This window comes from Trematomus bernacchii, unplaced genomic scaffold (genome assembly GCF_902827165.1).
Source record: "Trematomus bernacchii unplaced genomic scaffold, fTreBer1.1, whole genome shotgun sequence".
Lineage (NCBI taxonomy): Eukaryota > Metazoa > Chordata > Actinopteri > Perciformes > Nototheniidae > Trematomus > Trematomus bernacchii.
In genome coordinates, this window is record NW_022987705.1 from 6,276,600 (window position 1) to 6,289,964 (window position 13,365).

The following is a 13,365-nucleotide window of genomic DNA, read 5'->3' on the forward strand; positions in this document are numbered from 1 at the left end:
GGATGTTTTACAATTATGTAACTAGGTCTTGTTCCCACCTTGAAGCCATTGAAGACATACGCAAACTCATCTGCACCGAGTTCAGTGTCTGCGCGAACATTAGGCCTGGCCCAGCCCACTCGCATCTCCCCGACTGTCACCGCCTCAAACTCAAAGTACCACTTCCCCTGAGTGACAACATAAGACTTCTCGGCTCTGAACACTCTGACCTTATCACCAGTGTCTGGTCCATGCCCGCCTGCATTAACACAAACAAAGGAACAAACACTTAGAGAGAGCTTGTAGTAATGATAATGATACTTGTAGGACTGCAAAAATAGGACAGATACATTTTAGACAGCAGGGCAAACTTACTGCTCTCCTGATCAGGTGGCTCTATGTTGTAGCCATATCCGATGAGAGTGCGAACAGCTGCAGAAACTGTGTCTCTGTTGGTCTTTTTAGTCTTTTCATCCAATAGGTTGTAAGGAACCAGGCGGGGATTACGCTTGTTCATTATATCCTGTACAAAAAAACAAGATCAAACATGTAACAAGGGCAAGTAAGTGCAAATTAACTTTCTACAATATGTAACCAGCATATTATCTACAAATACTTATAGGGACGTCTCTATAAAAAGAATGGCTGTACCTGAACAATACTGTATGTCCAACCCTGGCGAACCCGGTCTCTTGCCCACACATTGTGTCCATTTTCTGCCAGTCTCTCCACCAGAGTGTTCTGATTAGGCGTTAGCTTGACATAGGTGAGGTCCAGAGGCGCTGGCTTGTATCCACTGCTCTGCATGTAACTAACAAACAATGCTTTGCGATCAGAATGTGTCCTAGAGAGCCTTTACAGGGCCATTAACAGTACATAATAGAAGAGAACCAATGCTAGAAGTGCATCCCAATAAACAAATGCCTTGCAGCTCACGTTTTGGGGAGCTTGTTCCTTTTCAGATTCTCTTCGGCTTTCTCATCTCCCATTCCTACATGACAGCCCAGTGCCAGCAGAGTCCTATGAAATGAATCACACTGAGAGTTAGACATACGAAGAAACCAAAGCAGATGCTGTTAAATAAGCCAATGTCAGTGACTTACTTGAGTGTCTCTCCTGACATTGCTAAATTGTAGTTCTTCTCTGGTTCAGGTAGACTCTGGAAATCTACCAGGCAGGGGTGCAGCTTCTTGTTGTCATCGCGAAACTTGACATTGGTTTTAAAAAAGGAGAGTTAAACAATGTTTTTATGGGGAACTTTTAGTATACTGGGAAAGAAAAGAGAAGGAACTCACTGGTCCATAGGTCCACCCCTGTTCAATGCGAGTAACAGCCCATAACTCGTGGCTGTTTTCTGCAAGCTTCTCTCGAATGCGCTCCAAATGGGGAGGAAGTACAATCTGAAAGAATAATACAATCAGTACAGTGCAAATGATATTAACTATAACTAATAGTGTTGATGTATCGTGATTTTAAGGGTGTCCATCTGGCCGGGGACAACAGCTGGAAATTAGCAATGTTGGCTAAAGCTGCCCCCACTGTCCACGACACTATAAATAAATAAACTAAACTAAACTAAACAGTGCAAATGATGATGAGAACTAAATAGTATGGTATAAATTAGGGCTGTGCGATTATGGCAAAAGTCATAATCACGATTATTTTGGTCAGTAATTGATATCACGATTATTAAATACGATTATTCATTGACTTTGAAAACATCCATTTATTGAACTTTAAAACAAATACAAATAATAATTTGAACAGTATCTTTTTAACTGTTGATTACCCTGAACGTATAATTCAACTGAAAAACCAATACAAAAATAAATAAAATAAATGATACATTTATATTAACATTTAAATAAATAATATCAAAAATAATAAATACCAATAAACAAGATCAACAAATATTTTGGAGCGCACTTCAACAAGCTACTAAACATATGTAAATATGATGAATACAAATAAATGAGACTAAAATAAATTAGATCAAATATGTTGTAGTGCACTGTCACAACCTAGCAAAGCAAAATAATCGTTTTTTTCGATGATGTTGTTTTCGTAATTGTGGCAGGCCAAAATCGTAATTGCGATTAAAATACGATTAATTGCACAGCCCTAGTATGCATTGTACCTGTATAGTGTCCACAGGGCCAGGAGTAAAGGCTGTATGTGAGAGAGACTGAGTCGGACCCAACAGGTTACGGACGCCATCAAAATCGTGCTTGTACTCCTTGATGGGCTCAATGCGCAGACGGTCCCTCGGCAGGACTGCTTCGTAGCACGGAGCGTAGCCTGGAGGTGGGAGGAACTTGAAATCCCCATGACGCCCTCCGAGAAGAAATCGCAACCTTGAAATTAGAGCGGAAAAATTGAAATTAGTCTCATAAAGTAAAATCTATAATGCACTTATTAAAGGAAAAATAATCGTAATACAATGCCCTACTTAACGCCTGCAGAGAAGCTCACAACGGGGAAGAACAGGCCGTCCAGGTTGAAGTTCTCAAACATGCCCTGTACAGGATGCCCATTGATGCGGAAGGAGATACTGGGCACGCTCAGATCCAAACAGCAGCTGACCACGTCTTCTGCGGCCAGGAGGTGCTCATTGGGCGTGGCAACGTGACGCGGAACACGTCCTGTGGACACAGAGGGTAATTAGCACATATTTATTAACAACATGTTTTTGTTCTTGGAAATAAACTATTCACTTTCTGCAAAACACTACTTTTAATTAATGCCATGTTTACTTTACCTGACCAGAGGTTTATCCCGTCGAAACCGTAGGAGTACAGGTCATCTCCGACACCGTTGCCCCCCCCAGCCTTCGCCCCCACCAGGGTAAGGACTGTAGCCCTCCGTTAGAGCCCAGCCCACCCGCAGGTGGTATGGCTGAGCTGTAAGGAACGGCTCCACATGGTCCACCATCACCTCAAAATACCACTTCTTGTACTGAGTGGATCCTTCACAAGTCCCAAGGAAAATGTTGGGTCTCATGCTGAAGGAGGGGGAACAAAACAATCAGTGTAAAGGTTTTGAAGATTGGCTGTAGCGTGGAATGAAGAGCATGATCTGAAGTGTGCTTAAGCTAATGAACCCACCTCGTCACATAGTTGATAATGTTGGTTTGTAGCAGGAAGTCACGACCAGGAAGCAGATTCTCTGTGATGAGGTTCTGATTCGACCTCACAGCGACCCCGTTACACACACACAGAGAGCAGAGCACATCCAAGACCTGGCAGAAAAGGGAGATTGTTTTCAATAAACGAAAATCATTCTGGTGCTGCTTCGTAGCTTCATACTTGATGTATTACAGTGTCTTATCTGAACTGCAATTGATCAGGTTTTCTCAGCAAACAGTGTTTAATGTTCCTGACCTTGTGATTGCGTCCATGCTTATCCAGCAGAGAGATGATTGATTTGATGTGATTTTCCTGGATAATATTCAGCACCTCTGGACTCTCAATCAGAACGCAATACAACACCTCGAGGATTCCTGTCATAAAATGGGACAAATATGTAAACAAACCCTCGTAGACATGTTTATTTGATATAGTAAAAAAGCTATATACAATTATGTACGTCTTCAAACAGGACACATCAAGCTTAGAACAAAGAAATGGCAACTGTATTCATAAAGAATTGCAAGTTTCAAAAAGGTCGTTTTTGTTGCAGGAATAATATGTTAACTTCTGATTACATTTCAAGGTGTTCCTATTATATTGACACCATCTGTATGTTGGTTGTAAATTCAAATGACAGGGCAATACACATGGTTTTCACTTATTCTATTCTTTATCTAATCATTCAAATACGGTTAAGGAATGTACAAATTAGAGAACAAAAACGTTCACGTTAAATGTTTCTTAATACCTGAAGATGCCTCCAAACGATCCAGTTTACTGACCAGCCAGTCGAGGTTATCACAGAACAGGGCACAGTTGGCACGATTTCCTCTGATCAAAGAAGCTAGACAAAAGAAGAGAAGCAAAAAAAGATTGTTAATACATGTCATTAACAGCTAAGGAAGCTGGTCAGATATTGGGAAAGATAATACTCTGGAATAAATCTGGAATCGCAATGAGAGCATGGAACAAATCACCTTACCTAGTAATTCATACAGTAAATTCACAATCTCCTTCCATGACTCTGCGGCTTCTTCCCCAGCGTACTCTGAGAAGTGGGCTGCTGTGTTGTAGACGTTGAGACGATCAACACACTCCAGGACCAGAGTAATCATTCCCTGTTTAAAAAATAAAGAAAAACATGAAGAGAACTCTAATACAAATATTAAACGATCTTACACTATGTGCATTCCCTAAGATATTGAAGTGACTGTTATTTTGTTATTTTGTATATATGATTGTTGTGTTTTATCTTAATGTGTGCATATGTCAGGGTTCATACACTTTTTCACCAATGATTTTCAATGACTTTTCCATGACTTCTCCATGACCTTTACCTAATTTTCCATGACCAAAAACATTACTCTTTCTCAGCGTACCACTGAAAATGGTTTATTTTAACATGGAACAGGAACATAAGGTCTGCATATGAAACATGTTGTGCCTATTTAAAACAAATCAAATAGTAGGCTTACTAGCTTCTACACGCTAAAGCAACTAAAATCTCTCACCAGCAAAATACCTCGTCAGTTAAATGCCATTTTACGTTGCATTACTATACCATACAGTATTTATTATCATTATAGTATTACTATTTCGGCGATTAGATCAAATATAAATTATATTTGATGCAACTTTAGTTACATTTCCATGACTTTTCCAAAACTTTGGGAAACATATTGTTTTCCATAACTTTTCCAGGGCCTGGAATTAGCATTTTGAATTTCCATGACTTTTCCAGGTTTTTAATGACCGTAAGAACCCTGATATGTGCAAATGTGTCTTTTGATTGTATATATAGAGGATATACATATTTATACATATTTGTATACATATTTGTATATTTGTATTATTGTATTTTGTATTCGGGAAACGTTATTTCTATCTCTCTGTCTGTACAAACACACAGAAAAATTGACATTAAAGTTGACTTTGACTAAATATAAATAAATTAACCAAACTTAATTTACAGTACACCCAAACTTGCCACTTTTATACACAACTCAAATACAAATATTAAATATAAATAAATCAACCAAACTTAATTTACACCCAAACTTGCCACTTTTATACATTTTAATTCATATGTATTCCTCAGTATATGGACTAACCTCCTCCTGGAAGAGGTTCTGTCTGTTCTTGAGGGAACGCAGCTTGAACTGTTTGTCCTCATGCTCCAGCTCCTCCTCGGGGGGGGCGAAAGTAGAAAATGAGGTCCTGCAGGGAGAGCACCACCGTGTCCATAGGCAGAGATCCGGAGCTGGAAGACTTGTTTTTCCCACTCAGAGCATCTAGACCTCTGGAGATACGGAAAGAGAACATTGGAATACAACAATGAATATGCTGTAACTCGAAAAAACGGCTTTAAAGCAAGATTTAAATAAACTGAGTGTTACTTGATGAACTGGTTGAAGAGGCCTGTAGTGCTGAAAATCATTCTGGCAGCTTGGTACTCTTCTATCTGAGATCGAGCCACTGTGAGAGCATCATCCATGTGACCTTCTTTATGGAGTATGCCCTGAGAATTGAACACAGTTGCTATTAAAACACAAGTTTGACGGGAGGAATATATCCTCAATTAGCTGAGTGCATGGCTGGTTGCCTTTTGTGTCATTTCTGTTGGTGAGAGAATTATCTTGTCGTATAATTCTGCTTTACCTTTCTCTTTAGAGGACCCAGGCGGGCAGATTTGGCATCGACAGCAGCATATGTGAGCCAGAGGCCAGTTGAGGCATGCTGCACGAAGCACATGGACTCTCCATACTTTATCTCAGGCGTGCCCATGCCTTCCACATCTCGCTTCTTGATCACTTCAATTTTTTCCTGTAGTTAAAATAAAAAATATGTTTGATTCATCAAGGCAGGAAAGACAGTTTTGAGATTTCTGATGCCGGTGACTTTGCATGACAATCACCTTTGAAATTCTGAAGCAGAAGCCTGACATCTTAGAATTTGCTTTTTCCGGGTCCACCAACAGCAGTCCTTTCTCTTCATCCAGACAAAGATATCTTCCTGTTGTTATGTGACGTATCCGGAAGAACTGGCCCCATTTAATGTGACCTCCGCTCCAACTACCAACAGAAATAAATCAATTTAATGTCAATACAAGTGAATGATTGTAATACACATATAAAAATGCACTGTATTAAGATACTCACGCGATACGAAGTGGCTCAAGTCTCCATAAGGAACGAGCATGGCTGCATACAGCCCCTCCTTCATAATAAGCAACTCTGAAATTGATGACATACAACCGGTATTAGTTAATTTAAGGTTTAAAAACACCTCCAGACACCTGAAATTGTCTTCAGAGTGGTAGCACATTAAAATAAACACAACAGATAATGCAGTTTGCAAGCACAAACCAATATGGGAACTCCTTGCTGTTGAGAAACATTCTAAATAAATGTTGCCAAAACAAATCTGGCTTTCTTAATAATGGAAATCATTGCCATATGGCTGTTCGACATCCAAACTAGGGTCGCAGAGACAGTCAAGACAGTTCGTAGGACTTTTAACACCAAATACACAACACCAGAAGCACTTTTTCATAATGTAGAGAAAGTGCTGAAAAACGTATGGTATGCTTCTGAAAATGGCTGAGAACAACATTAAGAACAAACGAAAAACTAAAAAATTTGGGGCAGCAAATTATCACATTTTGGAGTAATGGTCACCTGCGCTGGTCGTCCCCTTGGTCGGCCCCTGGGATTGCCAAACACTCGTCCATGTGCCCATGGAACAGCCTGAGCACATACCCTCCAGTCAGAAAACCTAGAGGAAAGGAGTCATACAGGTTAGAAAGAGTGGACAGTTTTATGGACAAATTATCATTTTCTTTTAGCAACAAAAGTACAGACCTTCAGCTAGCTCACATCCAGACATCACAGGAGTCATGGTCCACAGCGTTTGCATGAAAGAGGCATCTACCATCAAGTCACCACTGGCGTAGGACAGATGCTGAAAAAAAGGGCAGGAGTTCATATTGGTAGGATTTATTGAGAGCATGCTGTTAGTTACAGTGCAGGTAAATAAAATCATGGTTACCAGGTATCGCTCTGAAGAAACACTGACAAGAATGAGGTCATCTCCCACCCTGACCTTCTCTCCTTCAGACCTCTGCTTGGAGGCTGGATGGATGGTCCACCAGCAGGCCTCCCCTGTGACAGACAAAAAGATTTAGAACACAGAAATATAAAAACACTGTGTTTGTGGGGGGCAACGGACGGTAACTATAGAAACCTGTGGAGTCTTCCTGCAGGCCAACATCAAAAGCCAACTTGTCTGTCAGTGAGCGGGAAGTAGTCAAACAGCACAGGTACTGCAAGATAAACAGAGGGAAGACAACTTAAGAGGAGGCCTCAAAACGAGCAGCAGTAGTTACAGACTCGATTGTAAATGTGCTTACCATGCTGGAGTGAGTGTGCTTCAGGAGGATGGCATGTCCGTACAGCAGGGTGCGGTGACCCCCACCTTGTGAAGACTGGGAAAAGAAGGAAATAAATTCAGAGACAGAAAGAGGTTATTGTATTAACAGTTAGCCCGTTGACACAACTTTGCCTTGTTAATATCAAAATGACCATAGGGTTTACAGAGTCAGTAACAAGGAATACAAAAATACAGCCATATCTTACAATTGTAAAAACCAAGCAAAAGTACAACTTACTGGAAATATACTAAATCATCTCAGAACAGCTGAGGCAAACGGGTGAAACAACAGCTACATTGCATGCTAACACTGTATATATAACTTTAACACTAATGTGGTTGTGAAAGGCAGCTGTAACACATGTATGACATGAACGTTCAGTGACAGACAGCAAAGGAGAACTTACCCATTTGTCCAAATCCACAGCCTAACGTTGGCAGGTGGGAGAGTGAAGGAGCATGTGTTGACAAATCAAAAAAGAAAGAAGGTAAGTTTCCAATTTTGAATGAACAATACATTTCATTTGTTTATTATATCATGGGTACATCCAACGGAAAGGGACATTTTTGAGTGCCGTAATGGACCAATCCTAATCGAGCAAAGCTATAGCTGTGTATTCATTGCAGGTAAATACTGCAAAAAAGAAAAAATGATTTTTACAAATGTTTTACTTGTGCTCTGCCAGACATAAAAAAACAAATCAATATTCTTAATAAAATGAAAAAAAACTATGTTCTTTATTTTAACATCAAGTGCCACATCCCTCATGTTTGAGCACAGTTCGAAGGTTTGGGGAAAAGGTGAGTGGATCAATGATAAATACATATTAATTAGATTATATCGTTGATCATTAAATCAATCCATTGAACCTTATCGTTGTAACCAAACAGTTATAATTCAGCCCAAGTTGCCAATAGACTGTATACATAATGATCTTGCCTCATCCACTGAAGAGTTGGACAGCATCTCCTGTAACGCTCGCACAGACAGGGACTGCTCCAATATGAAGCAGCAGATAGCAAGGTCTGGAGGCACATTCTGAAACAGAGGAAAGCAGATTAGATTAAGAAGTTCAGACATTAAGAAATAACATTACAGACATAATGAACAGTGTTTCACTACCTGAGCGTTTGAGGTGGTCTCCAGGAAACACAGACGATTACTGAAGCCTTCACAAGACAGACACAGCTTGATCTGTTCCTTCAGAATAGACGCAGTGCACTGAAGCACCACCTGATCATCCTACAACAACAGAGCAAGTCCACAGTTAAGGAACAGTTTTTTACAAGGGGATTTTTTTCAGGAATACATTGGGATTGAGCAAGAGATATGAAATGGGACCCAACAAAGGTCCCAAGTCAGAGCTGTCTCAGGTAAACCTATTATTTTGGATTTTAGATCAATTTCATGCCAACTAAACATTTAATAAAAACGTTGAATTACTAACTGTGAAACTTATTATAAGAATATTTGCTATACTAACTCTGATTGTGCATATTATGATTTTAAAAAGGAGAACGGCATATCTTCTAATGCAACACTACTTTAGTTTTAAAGAATTACTCACCAATTTATCACATTATCAAGAATTTGACACAAGAGCAAGACAAATATAGATATATATTAGTTATATTAGTTTTGTTTTGTTGTTTTTTAACAGAGACAAAGAGAGTTAACATATATGAAACATGGGAGATGTTATGTTATATGGCTTTTTCAGTCGTTAACATTACCCACAATGCAAGTGCCATTACACATTTATCAGGCTTTGTGCGGCTCCCTCTGGAGCCACTGACTAAATGCTCAACAACTTATTTTTCACATAATCTGCGTTAAAGACTCCAGAACTTTTTAACGGACTTGGAGTTGTAAAATCTATAAAGTTCCCCTTTAATGCATTCTGCCAATCTTATAATACATTATAGCTCTTACATTTCATGGGTTCTCATATTAAACTTGCCATTCATGACTGTGATTGGTCGAATTGTTGTGACGCAAATTGTACTATATTTGTGAGGGCTGACATTACAAGTGAAACTTATTTAGAGGTGTCAACGTACCAAGGAAGCAGTTAACAAAGGAACACAGACAGTGTATATGTCTGACTGTATCTTACAAGTTTTTTGATTTGGTCACCAAAACCTTACTGACGACAACATAAAAAAACAAACTTGGGAAAATACACAAAGTAAAATAAACTGCAGAAACAGCTGTTTTTCCTGACACATATTTCCCCACTGTTGACATGTTTTGTCTTACTAATGGTGTCCTCTGTTCCTGTCACCCAGCTCTAATCACCCCGCCTCTCTTGCTCCAAAACACCAGCCACTCCCCCTTTGATCTCTATTTCAGGCCGCTGCACCTGCTGTCCACACAACCCCTTCTGGAAAGCAACAGATATTTAGGATTTGACGGCCAGGGGGAAAAAAAGGCCCACATTGGAACGTTTGGATGCTTCAATTAGCCAGCTAGCTCAGGAAAGGAATATTTAAAATTCACCTCAGGTCAAACCTTTTCAAAAGGTTAAACCTTTTTTGCCAAATGCTTCTGGTTATTTGCGCGCTTAATGAAGGTTTCATTAAAAATAGTTGTCATTGTGTATTTGGGTTACACTGTTATGTCATTTAATGTACTTTGTGCCATATTGTAGTTTTTTGAAACACATATAAGAGAATTTGTATTGTGCCAAAATTAACCTTGCCTAGTTTGCAGAGTTGCTATGGACTGCTCAAATATCTGACAATTAACTGTCTATCGCACACATTATTGTGAAGTCAATAGTTTGTTAATAATTTACAACAGGCATTATACTGATTTAATAAATGCATCTGAAAATGTTGCTACGTGGAGGACTAATTCTGCAAAATATTAGAAACCCATAGACAAATTGACACTTCTACCATATATTACCGAAGTAAATATCATGTTTCTGACACGTTCGGTTCCTAAGTTACTGTGCGGACATGAATGTGTGTACAGGCAGAAAGACTGACATACTCCCAGGCAGACAGACTGACTGACAGATGGACTGAGAAACAGATGTAACATGACAGCATGGGGCTGGCAGCTGTGTGTTCACATACAATTCTAACGTGTTTTTTCTAAACGTTTTGGTTTGCCAGAAGTTGTTGTTTGTCATTTAAAAAACGACCAGAGAAATACCAAAATGTCAGCACAGCATCTGATAACAACCCTTTCTAGCTCTACTATAGTAGTAAAGTTCCTGCATGGACTGACGTTAGCAGGTGCTGCAGTGGGCCGGGCTTCGAACCTGTTAATCCTCACACGGTAAATATAGAACTCTGGGTTGAGGGTGAACAGCTACAGACTGACAGTAACCTAATGACACATTGTTAACATATTTTACTTTAGTGCTGTGTTACAAGCCATGAGGCAATGCCAACTGCAAACATGATTTTTTTTCAGTTACGTTACTTCTGTATGAATATGTAATAGTCATTTATTTAAAAGTGACCAATTAAAAATATTATATAAAGTCAATGCAAATACAGACTGTCGTCACACTTCAAGATACACAACTTATGATCAAGTGGCTACAAGGATCTGAGTTTTAAGTGATGGTTATAATGCAGATAGATAATGAGTTCCTGGCTTACACTAACCGACGGGCTAGAGTTACCAGGCTGTAGAGAAACTCAAGTGACACTACATCCACAATAGCGGAGTATCAACGCTGACTTTACAAATAGAGCGTGTTACATTTGGAAGACTGCTTGCAAGGCCACAATGCCCTTCTGTAGACTTTGGCGCAGAGATCTAAAATGGAAATCTGATAGCTGAGCGGTGAGTAATGCAGCAAAAATAAACACATTTAACCTACATGTAGGCTACTGTAGTGCAAAATCAATTAAGCGAAACATGTAAAACTTTGAGGTAACATTTCTAAATGAATAAATCCCTAAGCAAGATATTACTATCATAACATATATGTTAACTGCCTTAGAAAAAGAGCTAGCTATTTGTATAGTTTTACAGAACTGTCTTTCAAACAGCAGAGATGAGGAGACTGCAACCATCTGTGCCGCACATTATTTTAGAACAACAAAGTCAAATCGAACTCGAAACACGATGTTTGGGCAAATTAATCCTTACAAAACCATAAATTAAACAACTTAGGTTTGATACAGCAAATCCATCGTATGGCATTTTGTCTTTAAAAAAGTGATGGAAATGTAGGCCTACTATAACTTATAACGACTTGTCCAGATAACAATGAGTATTGATACAAATAAAAAGAAATGGTCCAGAATACTTCAATGTATCCTATTTGTATTCTCTCTAACAGCGGGGGGGAAAGGAACATGTTTGTCATTTAGAATAACATCTATCCATTTGCCGAAACTTTAAAAAAAACTATAAGTATATCTATATATATAGAGATTTAGATATAGTTATATATTATGTGGATGTAGATCTTGAAACTACAAGCCAAGTTGACACATCCACAATCCCATAACACATTTGGCATGGTACATCTGAGCCCAGCAGTTCAACTATTAAGAGTTATTGGTTTCAGCACTTGTCATCAGATGAGTTTGGAATCCTACAATTTTTCTTTAGGATTTGTTCAAATTCACCTATCTAGTCCTAACTGCCTCTTCGTTACACAACCTGCTCAAATACATTTGAACTGAACTCTGTCTTTCCTTTTAACCACTCAACCAGTTTCTTTTAAAAAAAGAAATCATTATTGTCTTTTAAAGAAAATGTGGTGTTGTCTGTGTCTAACTGTCATAATACTTTAATTTGACTGCATCGAAATGCTTATACATTTTTTTACACAGTGTCTTTGTATCAACTGTCACCTGTCACCAGAAGTCTTCTTCTTTGAGACAAAACAGTAATATATCAAGAACCCAATGGGATAAAAATAGATGACAATGCTGACAAAACCAGCCACCTGTCCATGGCAATCTGTGCCATCAGTCTATGTAAGGAAAGTCAACCAACACAGTAAATGCCTTTGCTCTATAGTGAAGTGACAATTCACTACACAAAAGACTCATTATTTTACATTGTGAATAGGTTTAGTAATACTTTTTGACACAAAGCGTATAGCATCACTTACTGTACGCAGGAACTGAATCTCTTCCTCTCCATCTGCACCTTCTGCCATTCTCCCAAGGCATTAAAAGCAAAACCTTGATGAAAAATGTTGTCTCAGCTTTTAACTCCTGGTGCCTGATTGCCCACTACTTAAAGCAAGACAATGTTTCTGAAGGTTTCTGAAGTGCAGTGTGGGTCTTGTTTCTCTCTGTGGTTGTGGCATGGGGCAGGGGGATTGACTGTTCATTCCTGTTCATCACAGCATCATAAAGAGGTGGAGCAAGCTGCTGCTGACAAAGCTGAATCAGCATTTCAAATGTTTCTGTCATGACCATTGTTTTTGCACTATGTTGTGTCATCTAAATTATTGCATTAAAAAAAGTTATTAACCTGAAGTTAGAACTTTCATTATGATAACAACAACAATTGAAGTAAATATGTGTTTTTTGTGTTTGTTAAAAAGACAGTGTGAACATTTAACCTTAGTTTCTCATGCTGTATCCATTATTACTAAGTGTTGCAGTTGTTTATGCAATATGCATACAATATATAATACATTGCATTGACAAATAAATTAAAAGAATAATATTATGTTAGCGTATAGTTTATATGTACTGCCCTACAAATTAAGCCCCTACAAGCCTTTTCATCATAAAATGAATGTGTATAATGCTATTTAAAAATATAACATGTTAAGGCTATGCTAATTAGCTAAGAGTAGTTAGCTTAACGCTAGCTCTTATTAACGTTACATTCATGTTT

The 13,365-nt window shown here is 38.7% G+C and overlaps 1 protein-coding gene across 1 annotated transcript in view; it reads right to left on the bottom strand.

Moving 5' to 3' along the window:
- Window positions 1-12,673, bottom strand: part of LOC117490221 (ryanodine receptor 1-like) — a 58,131-nt gene extending 45,458 nt beyond the window's left edge. Inside the window, 28 exon segments of the mRNA XM_034139845.1 lie at window positions 39-238; window positions 355-502; window positions 631-790; window positions 916-999; window positions 1,083-1,186; window positions 1,275-1,379; window positions 2,117-2,333; window positions 2,429-2,621; window positions 2,738-2,801; window positions 2,803-2,980; window positions 3,084-3,217; window positions 3,360-3,478; window positions 3,856-3,951; window positions 4,090-4,225; window positions 5,219-5,302; window positions 5,304-5,406; window positions 5,504-5,625; window positions 5,766-5,930; window positions 6,022-6,178; window positions 6,266-6,340; window positions 6,785-6,881; window positions 6,968-7,067; window positions 7,155-7,267; window positions 7,350-7,428; window positions 7,516-7,590; window positions 8,485-8,574; window positions 8,659-8,778; window positions 12,626-12,673. Coding sequence (XP_033995736.1) covers window positions 39-238; window positions 355-502; window positions 631-790; window positions 916-999; window positions 1,083-1,186; window positions 1,275-1,379; window positions 2,117-2,333; window positions 2,429-2,621; window positions 2,738-2,801; window positions 2,803-2,980; window positions 3,084-3,217; window positions 3,360-3,478; window positions 3,856-3,951; window positions 4,090-4,225; window positions 5,219-5,302; window positions 5,304-5,406; window positions 5,504-5,625; window positions 5,766-5,930; window positions 6,022-6,178; window positions 6,266-6,340; window positions 6,785-6,881; window positions 6,968-7,067; window positions 7,155-7,267; window positions 7,350-7,428; window positions 7,516-7,590; window positions 8,485-8,574; window positions 8,659-8,778; window positions 12,626-12,673 — 3,366 coding nt within the window.
- Between the last annotated feature and the right edge of the window lie 692 nt (window positions 12,674-13,365).